We start from the raw sequence: 13620 nt of genomic DNA on the forward strand, positions 1-13620 counted from the left end.
ATTTCACCTTTATTTAACCAGGTAGGCCAATTGAGAACAAGTTCTCATTTACAACTGCGACCTGGCCAAGATAAAGCAAAGCAGTGCGACAAAAACAACCACACAGAGTTACACATGGGATAAASAAACGTACAGTCAATAACACAATAGAAAAATATATGTACAGTGTGCGCAAATGTTGTAAGATTAGGGAGGTAAGGCAATAAATAGGCCATAGAGGCGAAATAATTACAATTTAGCATTAACACTGAAGTGGTAGATGTGCAGATGATGATGTGCAAGTAMAGATACTTCTGTGCAAAAGAGAGAAGAAAAAAAAACTACTTCTGCAAAAGTACTTGTGCAACTAATGGAATAATAACGCTTATGGCTGTACGGAATAATACTACATAGATAATAAACAATACGCAGAGCGGTATTGGCAACTCTAACATTAATGAGAGTAGTAACAGCCATACAGTAGAACATATGGCTGAAACTTATCAAAGTAACAGGAAGTCAGTAGTGGTAATTACCTATTATTACACAGCATGTAAAACTCCCAATAACCCCCCCCCCCGTAACTTACAGTTCGATGAACAACATTTAGACATTGGTGTTAATGTCGACAATAAAAAGTGCTGAGAAATGTACGTCTTCTTCCTTCGGACGATGATAACACTCTGACCTGAGTGGGCGGGTGCAGTGCTCCTGGAGAACAAACTCTCTGGAGGTAGCTACACCTAACACTCTTCCCCCACTTTCTCTCAGCTGTGCATGTTTCATGGAATGAGTTGTGAAGGATAGGCTCTACAACCTGTTATTCATTCTCTTAACTCCYCCCCCTGGTAATCTCTGAAACATCTATCAAGCATTTCCTTTTTTTTTTTTACATTCCTTCTCCCAATTGACKGTTTTCAGTTTGACTTTCAGTTTGTCCTCCACCTCCAGAGTTGAATGCAGCTATTTTCTATCTGCTTAAGAGCACTATTGTCCATCTATACAGCCCGATGTGTTTTATTAATCTCGCCTATGTTCCACCTCATTCATTATCCAAGCTAATTCCCCAATACAGATGCTGACTTTATTAGTTCTGTAATATTATACCATGGCTCTATGCTTTCTCTGGAAAATAATGCAACTCCGTGGAAGGTTGGCGGCACTCCGCTACAACATCTTGGAACACKCRTTCCACGTCYTTCATTATTTACCATAGAACGCATAGCCCCTTGTTGATTATCSCTTACATAACTCCCATAGCGACCATAGTGATTCAGCCAGCCTGTGATGTTTATTTGGGGCATTTGATAGCACACCAGGGCTGTCTAACAAACTGTATCTAGTTTCTAATACCCTCTCTAACCAGTCTTAATTATACTGAAACAACAACAGTTGCCTTGAATGTGTAATGTAGGTAACTTTTCTGCAGTGCCAATCGCATGAGGATTTCAGGCTAATGCCAACCATCTCCCCTGTTCCCCACAGTATGAATTCACAACGCTCCAAACACTCTGCATGTCACACTGGCCCTATCAAATATTAAACTACTGTGTTAATGGTTTCTCCCTCAATCTTTCTCCCTATCTCTCTCTCCCTCTCCTCCCTCTCCTCCCTGTCCTACCTCTCCTCCTCCTCATCCTCCTCCTTTTTCTTCTTCTCCTCCTCCTCATCCTCCTCCTTTTTCTTCTCCTCCTTCTCCTCCTTCTTCTTCTTCTTCTTCTTCGTCTTCGTCTTCATCTTCTTCTTCTCCCCAGCTTGATCAGATAGATGCTGTGTTCACATCAGAGAGATGACAAAATAAAGGAGGACTGTTGCCTTGGGAAACCGTTCAGTGTCTTCAGATCCGAGGTAGATGGACAGACACATCCTTTTGTTTGAGCTGCCATTCTGCCACAAAGACCCGCCTGTCAGTTGTTTCACTAGTTTGTACTTCTGCTTGATCAGCCCCCCACACAGAGAAACAGACAGGGCATTTTAGATGGTATTAGAATCATTATAGTAACAGCAACATAGTTTCCAGAGAGACCTCTTTATTATTCATTATTTTATCTTAAAAACACTGATACCACTAAACGTGTTCAATCAGTCCATGTTAAATGTTTACTTAAACATTTTGAAAGCGATGATAAATAATAACTTGACACTTGACACAACATATTATTTATGACAACATGTATGTCTGTCTGTGAAATTATTTGAACACTTTATGAATTATGAGTATAGTTCAGACCAGTGAGCTGTGTGTGTCTCCTAGCTTGGTGTGGCAGTGTTCCTGGTTAACCCCCATCCAMCCAATGGTCTGTTTACCATCACCATCAACATCCGACAGGGCGACAGCAGAGACGGCATCATCCGCAGACTATCCAAAGCCAATTAAAGCTAATTAAAGGTATATTTCTAAGCCCCTAAAGACATTGCGACTTCAATGCTTTCCTATTGATAGCTTATAATTTAACCATATTTGATCATGTTTTTTGAATTGCCTGCCTTGGCCTGTTGCCATTCCCTTAATTAAATGTAAAAGTTAGTTTTACTGAGGGTGAGGGTTTACTGAGGGTTGTCCTTAAGATGTACAAATAGTTTATGTCTAGTAGTCATTTAGATGAGTGCTCTGCTCTTAGTTTTCACACAGTAACTTTTGATCATACAATTAGCAGAATGCTGTTGTTTTAGGCTGCAGTTCAACAACACTGTTATGTCCTGCAGACCTGACGGAAGTGAGGCATCTACAAGGTTATTGTTGTTTAACCCTGCAATGTAACCATGGTGCCTGACCTCCTACATGTCCCCTCGGTCCCCATGCAGACCTGTCCAAAGTGGAGCTGATGCGCTTTGAGGACCCGGTCCTGGGGCCTCGCCAGGTGCCCGTCCTGGGGAGGGAGGAGCAGGGTAAGCTGCCCATCTCTGACAAGTCTTCCTTCAGCATCAGCCTGGCCGACAGGAAGGTCCTCATGACAGACAATGGCATCAGCGTGGATATAGGAGACACCCTGGTTTACCTGTTACAATAGCACAGGTCTGGGGCCTGTTTTAAGACTTCTATCACTGGTCTGACAAGGGCTCATCTAGTCTCATAGATATCAGTGATTACCTTCTAGGAAGGTAGGAAGGATGCATGTTAACAGTATTTGAACAGGGCCCTGCTCTCTGTGTAGAGGGGTGGGACTGAACAGCTGGGGCTGTAGCAGAATGACAAGACACTATTTTCCTGCTGAGTCTGAGGTCTATGTAGATAACATGCACAGCTCTGTGACGTATAGCCAGGCTGTCAGAATGTGTGTGTACTGGTAGCGAAGTCAGGTGCAGGAGAGCAGAGATTTGTGAACAGGTGCACACTTTATTTAGGCAAAAGTGCAAAACGCGCAAAACAGTCACAAGAATTATGTTTAACAATAAACATCTTAGTGAAAAATAACCCAGAAAAACAAGCCAGTCTGGCGCGTGAACAATACACACGTAACACAAACAATCTTACACAAAGACATGATGGGGAACAGAGGAATAAATACATGTAGTGTGATTGGGGAATGAAAACCAGGTGTGCAGGGAACAAGACAAAACAAATGGATACATGAAAAATGGAGCGACGATGGCTAGAAAGCCGGTGACGTCGTCCTCCGAACGCCGCCCGAACAAGGAGAGTTGTCTTGCCTTTACCTTTTCTATTGAAGTGGTTCTAAAATAGAATGTGTACCTTCGTCCTCTCATCTTATGTGACATTAAATGTAATTATGTTGTTTCAGAGGCTCAGTGTCTGCCATTATGTGCTAAAGTACGGACGGAATAAAGCTTCTCTTGAGCATACCTGTACAGCCCTCTGCCTACAGTCTCTTTCCACTAGATACAAGCCATATATTTTGTATTCATATGTTGAGGGGTTCCAGGCAAAGGTGTCTTCTGAACATCTCTTCAGCAGTACTTATATGTCCAGTAACTACCGTATACAATTAATAATTTCCACAAATGTGTCAACAAAACAAAAAATATTCTGGCATAATTGTCAGAGATTGAATAAACACATTTTTATGTATTTGGGTGGTGCATTTCTTTCTTTTCATTCATGTTGCGACATACGGCCACATTAGACTCCATCTGCAGTGGTCTTCTAGGTTACCAGTTTGGCGTGAATCACATGAAAAACATCTCTATAATGGACTGTAGCCAATCTACTGGCAGTATGAGCACCGCTAATTAAATCCCRCTTGGAAATCAGTCATGCAGTTGAAACACAGTCTGCCTCTGTTTCTATAAACACTACACAATAGATGTTCTGCTTTTTGCTCTCACTCAGCAGGAAATGTCCTCGGCTGTTCAGAGAAACCGGTTGAGATGTTTCTTATTTTACCACAAGCCTCCCCCAGCCGATTCTCATACCAACACTGTGCACCAAAAAGCAGAAGTGATCAGGAGGATGTGTGACAGRTCACTTGTGTCCAGGACTAAGCGGTAGCACGTTGCTGTAGTCTGTGATTCGGGTAAGTGTTGCCTTTTAATTTTACAAGGATTTTCTCGTTGTCACTGCTGCCCGTTTATGCATGTGTTGGGAGTATGAACTTACTGATCCGCTGGCTTGCCTTGGCCTTGGCCCCTACACTGTGGAAATGTGGCATTTGCACTTTGAATTAGAGGCTCCATTCCAGACAGTCTTGAACAGGCCGGCTCTGTCCTTGTTTGCTGTGGCGGCGCACATGCTGTACTAAGAGGGTGTTATGAGCCCCTAGAAGAGGAGGTCCAACATGTCTTATCTTCCCAGAGCAGCCGCTGAGCTCCAGCCCTCTCTGGAGTAGTACACCCAGTCTCAGTGGGAAACTCAACCAGTCTCCCCTTCCTTCCCTGGCAGGGAGCAGCCGTCAGCATGGAGGATACCACAGCCATAGTCACCACAGACCAGTAAGTGTTAGGCCTTTATCAGTAGAGATCACCATTGTTGGGTGTAATGAATCATTCCAACATGTTCTTAAGCCGCATTGCAACACAGCTAAGCCTACATTCATTTCTACATTTTATAGTTCCTTTCTTGTTTATCTCAGTTGTGCACCAGTCACCAAAGCTGCAAAGCAGCAGGCCCCAGGTGATGAGGAGGACGAGGAAGCCGGGGGCTGGGACATAGGAACAGAAAGCTGGAACACACAGAGTGCCGCTTCTGCTGTGATGAAACTCCCTGTGCTCACGCAGCCTGGCCTGGGGGTAACCACGACAACAGTGACCACCATCACTCAGACGGGAGGGGACTGGAGCAGCAGTCTGTTCAACGTGTGTGGAGACAGGAGCACATGTGAGGCAGACACAGCATTGGGCTTATTACACTGCATTGTACACACTCAAGTGTAAAAGTCACAGTTGCCGGTTTGAGTAACTGAAATAGTCCGATGGTGGATGGCTATACTGCTATCTTACATGCTTACGCTCTACCTATGTTAATTATGGACATTCAATGTTACCCAATGTTAAAGAGAGGATACTTCGTAAAGATGACGATTCTCTTGCATAATACCATATCAATCTACAATACTCTGTAGGGTTGCAAAACATGTATTCAAATTGGAAACGTTTTCCGTAACCAACTGCTACTATATTGTGGAAAATGACATTGCACTAAACCTAGTAGAGTTTTTCCTAAGCCCTGTATCGCTCTCGTTTTTCCCAGGTCTCTTAGGGGCCTTTGTGCCCTGTTGCTTGGACCTGAGTCTGGCCCACCAGTACGGGGAGTGTCTGTGTCTGCCCCTGCTCCCTGGCTCCACATTCGCCATGCGGGTGGGCATCAGGGAGCGATACAAGATACAGGTGAGGATTGTTACGCAATAATGACGGGGGTTAATGGGTGTTATTAGAATCCATTAACGACCCGCTGGTGTCATGGGGACCAAAGCAGTGTTCTCTCACAGAGCAATTCGGTATCACAATTTATTTCAAGAGATGTAGGTTGCACATCATGTACAACAAATTATTGTACAACAAATTATGTGTCACTCACTCCCTCACGTTTACTTTCCTCCTGTTTACGCAGCTGTGGCTGTACACCATATTTTATTTTGTATTGCATGCGGTGGGAAATTTGCTTCTGATTTGTAATGTAAAGACTCATTCTGATTTGTTACGTAAAGACTCATTCTGATTTGTTACGTAAAGACTCATTCTGTTTTGTTACGTAAAGACTCATTCTGATGTTGATTACGTAAAAGACTCAGTTCTGATTGGTTACGTAAAGACTCATTCTGATTTGTTTACGTAAAGACTCATTCTGATTTGTTACGTAAAGACTCATTCTGATTTGTTACGTAAAGACTCATTTTGATTTGTTACGTAAAGACACATTCTGATTTGTTACGTAAAGACACATTTGATTTGTTACGTAAAGACACATTCTGATTTGTTGTTATTGTAAAGACACATTCTGATTGTAATGTAAAGACACATTCTGATTTGTTACGTAAAGACACATTCTGATTTGTTATGTAAGGACACATTCTGATTTGTAATGTAAAGACACAATTCTGATTGGTTATATAAAGACACATTCTGATTTGTATGTAAAGACCATTCTGATTTGTTTATGTAAAGACACATTCTGATTTGTTATGTAAAGACACATTCTGATTTGTAATGTAAAGACACATTCTGATTTGTTATACGTAAAGACACATTCTGATTTGTTATGTTAAAGACACAATTTGATTTGTAATGTAAAGACACATTCTGATTTGTTATATAAAGACACATTCTGATTTGTAATGTAAAGACTCATTCTGATTTTTTATGTAAAGACACATTCAGATTTTTTTTTGTAGTTCAGCAGCCAGGCTTCAGATAGAAATAAAGACCCCTGCCTGAGACCAGATGTGAACTTTCCCCTGTTGTGTGTGTGTGTGTGTGTGTGTGTGTGTGTGTGTGTGTGTGTGTGTGTGTGTGTGTGTGTGCGCGCGCAGGGCAGCGTCTGTGAGGACTGGACTACAGTGTATTGCTGCTACCCCCTGGCCATCTGTCAGATGATCCGAGAGATGAAGAGGAGGATGAAGAGCCAAACCTACAAGGTATCCACTGCACTAGAGTGCTCCTGACAACATGGCTGTATGTGTGCTAGATTCATTCATCCAGGCCAGGACCACATCTTATTCATATTACAATATGCATGATCTAACCTTGGTACCTGTAGCAAACTTGGCTTGTGTATAGAACCTTCAGAGGCTCATGTCATTTCATTGGTGCATCACTGATGTCTGCATATTACTATGTCACAGATGGATGGATGATTACTATGTCACAGATGGATGGATGATTACTATGTCACAGATGGATGATTACTATGTCACAGATGGATGGATGATTACTATGTCACAGATGGATGATTACTATGTCACAGATGGATGATTACTATGTCACAGATGGATGGATGATTACTATGTCACAGATGGATGGATGATTACTATTACAGATTACTATGTCACATCCATCTAGATGGTGATTATTACAGGTCTCTATGGGGGTCATCATACTACAGGTGCCCGTTTGGTGTCTTATGAGAGCCCTCGTGATCATTCTAGGGTTTCTGAGGACATCCCTGTTAAAGATGAGTCGGGCATATGTAAAATAAAGTTGGTTAAGTTAAGAATTAAGTCAAGAATGTATTTGGGGATGGGGACTTGGAGTAGGCTTAGTATTTGAGCCTATGTTGGATGTGGAACATCAGTGATACTTTACCAGACAATGTTTCATAAATGTTTGTAAAGTAAAATAAAATTCCTAACCAATTGTATGAAACAGTCCATGTAGGCTAAGCCATTAAATAATAAAACCTATTTGTATTATTATTGTATTATTCTATTTCTGACCTTACCCTGCGGCTGACAATCACGGTAAGCTAATTTTGCACGTCCCTCTCTGAACCGCAAATGCCAACCAACACCAAGCCGGGATGTATCCAAAGGCTGAATATGCAATTTGTTAACTGCTGTTTATTGCTTAATTCAGCATTATACATCAAATACGGAACACAGTTTTTTAAAAGTCCATACTAGAAGCACATTGATCCAACCGAGTGAGTTCATAAGAGGTAGTGTGTTTTTCCAACAATCCTTCACATTTAATCTCCCTGTTGTAGAACAGCAGTCCTTGCTTGACCCCTTGACCCCGGACCTTTGTATGCTGTATGATCCCAGATGAAATATGCATGAATGACAACCTATGAAGAGGGTGGCTAGCTAGGAGCATGGTGATAGTAGCTTGATGATAGTAGCATGCATCATAATACAGTATTATGATTTCATCAGAATTTATCCTCTAATAACAATCAGCATCATGCTCTCATTATGGAAAAAGGTTTCTCAGTCTAATGGCAATCTGGTTCTAACCAGATGGACAGCCTTAGTGACCGTGTCATCAGCCCAGCTCCATTTACATATGTCTACCAGTAGATGGCAGTGTTGCCTGAACTGCAGTACTGCTGCTCTGCTGCCTCCTGGGCTTCTGCAGGGACCAGAAAGCTGCTTGCGTGTGCCTCCCGCCTGGTGCACCAGGTGTGCAGGTGATGCTGTTGGTCTGTGGTGAGACCCCCTGGGGGGCGGGACTGCTGGAGCCAAACCACTGCAGAGCCCAGGAGATGATGAGAGGGAGGGAGGGAGGAGAAGAGGGAAAAGAGAGAGGGAGGAGAGGAAAGGGGGAAAAACAACAGTGGTGATACTGTAGATGCATACCCAGCCTGCCTGTGTATTCTTCTCATACATTCACAGTGTGGTAGGTTTGTTAAATAATGTGTTTTATATTTTACACACACTGTCTCATCGTTTCCCGTCCATGCAGTGAAGCCATTATGACGGCTTCTGTTGTTGGCATAACCGTTCCAGTTTCTAGGTATTCAGATTCAGTTTAAATTATGCTTTAAGAGGAGTTGGCCCCTGGATTTATTGACATTTCTTACACTCCTCTTGTCTGCCATACCATCCCTCCTACAGAGCATGTCTCAGTCACTCAGCCTCTCACAAGCGTATGACGTGGGAAGAAAAGGAGGTGTGGTGCAGGGGGACCTAGGAAGTTGTCCCCTTGGTGATAACTCTGTCCAGGACAACAACAGCCACCTGGGGCTTACATAACAGAGTCCGCTTCCCAGGCAGATTCACACACACACACATACATTTACATTTAAGTCATTTAGCAGACACTCTTATCCAGAGCGACTTACAAATTGGAAAGTTCATACATATTCATCCTGGTCCCCCCGTGGGGAATGAACCCACATGGGGGGGGGGGGGGGTGTATAATCAAGTGATGCATGCATAGTCAGTCACAGCCGCCCCAAGGCAGTTAGGGGGTGATGGTCATTATTTTGTCTAATTACGCTGGGCAAGCTTTTGGAGGGCTAGTCTTGCTCTGTGTTCCTCTGCCATGGTCCACTGCATCAGTCTTGGCTAGGGCATGTCTTTGCGCTTCCCTGTGGAATCCATTTCCTCTTGTTCCTCTCCTCCTCCAGCCGTATGAAGGGATCGGAGAACAGGCATGGCTACAGTAGTTGGTTAGAAGGACCCCATCTGTCTATCCCTTCTCTGCATCATCTTGTCTCACACCTCCAAGCTGAAGTGTGTTTTTATTTAGCTCTACATACAGGATTCATAAGGTCCTGGTCCCGTTGATGTTGCTGCTCTTTCGTCCGACATGGCATGGTGTCTCTTGTTGTTGTGTGTAAAGAGGCTTTCACTGTGGCAAGATGTGGTGAATGGCATTGATGCTGTGTGTGTCACGCCCTGGCCTTAGTATTCTTTGTTTTCTTTATTATTTTAGTAGGTCAGGGTGTGACATGGGTATTTATGTGGGTTTTGTAGTGTCCAGGGTGATTGTAAGGTTTAGGGGTTTATTTAGAGTAGTTGGGTTTATGTTTAGTATAGTTGTCTAGCTGTGTCTATGTTTAACGTAAGTAGCTTGTGTGTGCACTTTCGTTTGTAGCTTCACGATCGTTTGTTGTTTTGTTTAGTTTGTATAATAGTGTTTCGTTTCGTGTTCATCTTCGTCATTAAAATAAAAGAAGATGTATTCATATCCGCTGCGCCTTGGTCCGTCTCTCCACACGTCGTGACAGAATTCCCCACCAACATCGGATCAAGCAGCCTGTGCAACAACAACAGGACCCACCTACACTGGACTATTGGAATTGGGAGGAAATTCTGGACCAAGAAATACAAGGAGGAATATAACCGCCCCAAAGCTGAGCTGGAGGCAGCGAAGGCAGAGAGGTGGAGATATGAGGAGGCAGCAAGGAGACGTGGCTGGAAGCCTGAAAAGCCCGTGAGTACTACCCAAAATTTCTGGGGGGGGCTAAGAGGTAGTGGGCCAAGGCAGGTAGGAGACCTGCGCCCACTTCCCAGGCTAACCGTGGAGAGCGGGAGTACGGGCAGATGCCGTGTTACGCAGTAGAGCGCACGGTGTCTCCTGTACGGGTGCATAGCCCAGTGCGGGTTATTCCACCTCCCCGCACTGGTAGGGCTAGATTGGGCATTGAGCCAAATGTTATGAAGCCGGCCCTACATATCTGGCCACCAGTACGTCTCCTTGGGCCGGCTTACATGGCACCAAGCCTTACGCATGGGTCCCCGGTGTTCGCCTACATAGACCGGTGCGGGTATTCCACCTCCCCGCACTGGTCGGGCGACGGGGGAGCAATTCAACCAGGTAAGGTTGGGCAGGCTCGGTGCTCAAGGGAGCCAGTACGCCTGCACGTCCGGTATTCCGGCGCCACCTCCCGCCCAAGCCTAGTACCACCAGTGGCCTACACCACGCACCAGGCTTCCAGTGCGTTTTCAGAGCCCTGTTCCTCCTCCACCGCACTCTCCCTATGGGTGCGTGTCTCCAGCCCAGTGCCTCCAGTTCCGGCACCACGCACTAAGCCACCTGTGCGTCTCCCTGAGTCCTGTACACACTGTTATTTTCTCCCCGCACTCGTCCTGAGGTGCGTGCCCTCAGTCCGGTACCACGCACCAGGCATATAGTGCGCTTGAGAACTCGAGAAGCTCAGTCCCTGTTGTTGTTCCCCGCACTAGCCTGAAGGTGCGTGTCCTTAGCCCGGTACCTCCAGTTCCGGCACCACGCACCAGGCCTACAGTGCGTCTCAGCCGCCAGAGTCTGCCGTCTGCCCTACGGTGACTGAACTGCCGTCTGTGATTGAGCCTTCAAAGCCGCCCGTCTGCCATGAGCCTGCCAAAGCCGCCCGTCTGCCATGAGCCTACAGAGCCTTCCGCCAGACAGGAGCCGCTAGAGCCTTCGCCAGACAGGAGCGCTAAAGCCTGCCGCCAGAACAGGATCAGTCTGAGCCATCCGTCTCCTCAGCGCCATCTGAGCCATCCGTCTCCCAGCGTCGTCTGAGCCATCCGTCGTAGCATCCTCCCCAGCGTCGCGACATCTGTCCCTGCCCGTCTACGAGCCATCCGTCTACCCCTATAGCGTGCGTCTAGTCACAATACCTGTCTCCATCAGCGCCTGATCTGAGCATCACGCTCTCCCAGACGTCTCGTTCTTGCGCGCACCCATCTTCTCTCTCCAGTCTCCTTTCTAAAAGTTTCCATTTCGGCTCTGCCTGTGTCTATGTGTGTGTATGCGGCAGCAGGCAGAAAGGGGTGTGTGTGTGGGCTGAGTGAACCAATGAGCTATTGCAAACTCAAAACAGTCAGACATGCTTCATCACCCTCCCTTGTACTCTGTTGACTTGAGTGACATGTCATCCACACAATATGTTTAAGCCGCCACATGCCTAGATTGGACATGCTTCTACGATCTTGTAGTCTATTTGAAGACAGACAGCGCTCGTATATTTTTTCCTCTTCATACTTTAGAGTTCTAGAAAGTACAACTCTCTGACGGGGATGGTGATCAGTTGACAAGAGCCGTGCTTCTTCAAATAAGGTTACTCTTGTGGAACGATGAGGCTCCTACTCTCGTCTCTCATCTCTGGACAAACAGAAAATTAAAATCCCAAATTAAATTATTTTCATTTTCTATGCAGACCAGCATGTATCATCAGTCCGATTTACTGGAATGAATCTGAAAATTATAGTTATGTTTCGAAACAATAAATGTCAAAGGTTGTTTGCTGACACCTGCTTCTATCCCACTGATTGACCTAGTGGCTGTGGCTGGCATTCCATTGCAGGAAATATGAGAAGCAGTCTCCTCCACAGTGGAAGCTTCAAGCGAACTCCCAGCCTGCCAGGAGAATCCCAGTCATGGGACCATACATTGAGTTATTAATAGGGTCCCCCCCAGGGCCTAAATCAGCTGCTGATGTAATAGTGGCTTGATGAACCCTCCGTTGTGTACAGAGAACGTTGGATGAAAGGTGGTCTGACCCACCTCCCACTCCCCTCAATCACTATCCCCTCCAGACGAAGAGAAGGATGAAAATATCCGCCTGAGATACTATCTGTCTTATTAATGAAGAGAAAATAATGACTTGGATGGGTAATGAGTTTGTGAGAAATGCTGGGATTAGAGTGACAACAAATGTATGCAGCCATGTACAGAATGAAATGGCTGTTCAGTGCTGTGGTCATTGAGATAACTCCCAGATGAAGTTAGTCCCACTCCCTCAACAGGGAAGATTCTACTTTCATTCTTTGTTGAAAGGATCTCAATGGAGCCGAGGTGTGTTAGTCCATCTGTTATAAAATGTTTGTAGGACAGTTACAGTATCACAGTGAGGGGACCTGTGTGTGTGTGTGTGTGTGTGTGCTTGCGTGCGGGCACAGTTGGATAAATATCATTATTCGAGGCGTCTGATCGTGTTTTAATGAGCTCCATAGAGCGGTTTGTTTTGATGTTCACAGAAAACTGGTGCATCTGTTGTTCTGTGCTGTGTGTGTCTGTGTCTGTGTCTGTGTCTGTGTGTGTGTTGTGTGTGTGTGTGTTGTGTGTGTTGTGTGTGTGTGTGTGTGTGTGTTGTGTGTGTGTGTGTGTGTGTGTGTGTGTGTGTGTGTGTGTGTGGTGTGGTGTGTGTGTGCACCATCACGTGCACGTCTTGTGCTGTGCCGTCTTAGGTTCTTTATACTTGTGCTTTGACATCAAACTGTCCCTAACAGAGCAGTATGCTGAGTGTGAGGGGTCATGTGTGGTCCTTACATTAAGTGAGAGATTGGGGGGGGGGGGGGTCTCATCTGTTTATAGTCAAGGTACAAACCTCCTTGGACCACATCCAAAAAGCCAGAACATACCCAAGCCAGGGAGATGAGGAGCAAATATTCACAAAGAGAGGAGCTATGATAGATGTGCCAAGATCTATCCTCCGCTGCTGTGATCAGTGCCACACACACACACACACACACACACACACACACACACACACACACACACACACACACCACACACAACACACACACACACACACACACACACACACACACACACACACACACACACACACCACACACTGTCACGATCGTGTGGAGAGACGGACCAAGGCGCAGCGGGATATGAATACATCTTCTCTGTAGACGAAGATGAACACGAAACAAACACTATATACAAACTAAACAAAACAACAAACGATCGTGAAGCTACAAACGAAAGTGCACACACAAGCTACTTACGTTAAACATAGACACAGCTAGACAACTATACTAAACATAAACCCAACTACTCTAAATAAACCCCTAAACCTTACAATCA

The 13620-nt window shown here is 45.0% G+C and overlaps 1 protein-coding gene and 1 pseudogene across 5 annotated transcripts; both read left to right on the forward strand.

The window, feature by feature from the left end:
- LOC111950445 (leucine--tRNA ligase, cytoplasmic-like) overlaps nucleotides 1-2990 on the forward strand; it is a 39352-nt pseudogene extending 36362 nt beyond the window's left edge.
- Nucleotides 2991-4266: 1276 nt separating this feature from the next.
- On the forward strand, nucleotides 4267-7775 carry plac8l1 (PLAC8 like 1). Of its 5 annotated transcripts, none has more exons than XM_023967522.2 (5): nucleotides 4267-4454; nucleotides 4733-4869; nucleotides 4989-5254; nucleotides 5627-5763; nucleotides 6906-7775. In XM_023967522.2, exons 2-5 carry the CDS (start codon nucleotides 4835-4837, stop codon nucleotides 7035-7037), a joined length of 570 nt encoding a protein of 189 aa, XP_023823290.1. In that variant the 5' UTR covers nucleotides 4267-4454; nucleotides 4733-4834; the 3' UTR covers nucleotides 7038-7775. The 5 variants fall into 5 exon arrangements, with proteins under 5 accessions (XP_023823290.1, XP_023823289.1, XP_023823291.1 ...); XM_023967521.2 differs by having other exon boundaries at nucleotides 4738-4869; XM_023967523.2 differs by having other exon boundaries at nucleotides 4820-4869.
- The last annotated feature ends 5845 nt before the right edge of the window (nucleotides 7776-13620 follow it).

The sequence above is a fragment of the Salvelinus sp. IW2-2015 genome, linkage group LG23 (genome assembly GCF_002910315.2).
Source record: "Salvelinus sp. IW2-2015 linkage group LG23, ASM291031v2, whole genome shotgun sequence".
NCBI classification, from domain to species: domain Eukaryota; kingdom Metazoa; phylum Chordata; class Actinopteri; order Salmoniformes; family Salmonidae; genus Salvelinus; species Salvelinus sp. IW2-2015.

Bases quoted from the DNA above. Each gene is read 5' to 3' on its own strand.
- plac8l1 (XM_023967522.2), top strand. From the start codon at position 4,835: ATGGAGGATACCACAGCCATAGTCACCACAGACCA. The intron at 4,870-4,988 runs GTAAGTGTTAGG...TACATTTTATAG, and splicing joins GCCATAGTCACCACAGACCA to TTCCTTTCTTGTTTATCTCA. The intron at 5,255-5,626 runs GTGAGGCAGACA...CGTTTTTCCCAG, and splicing joins GTGTGGAGACAGGAGCACAT to GTCTCTTAGGGGCCTTTGTG.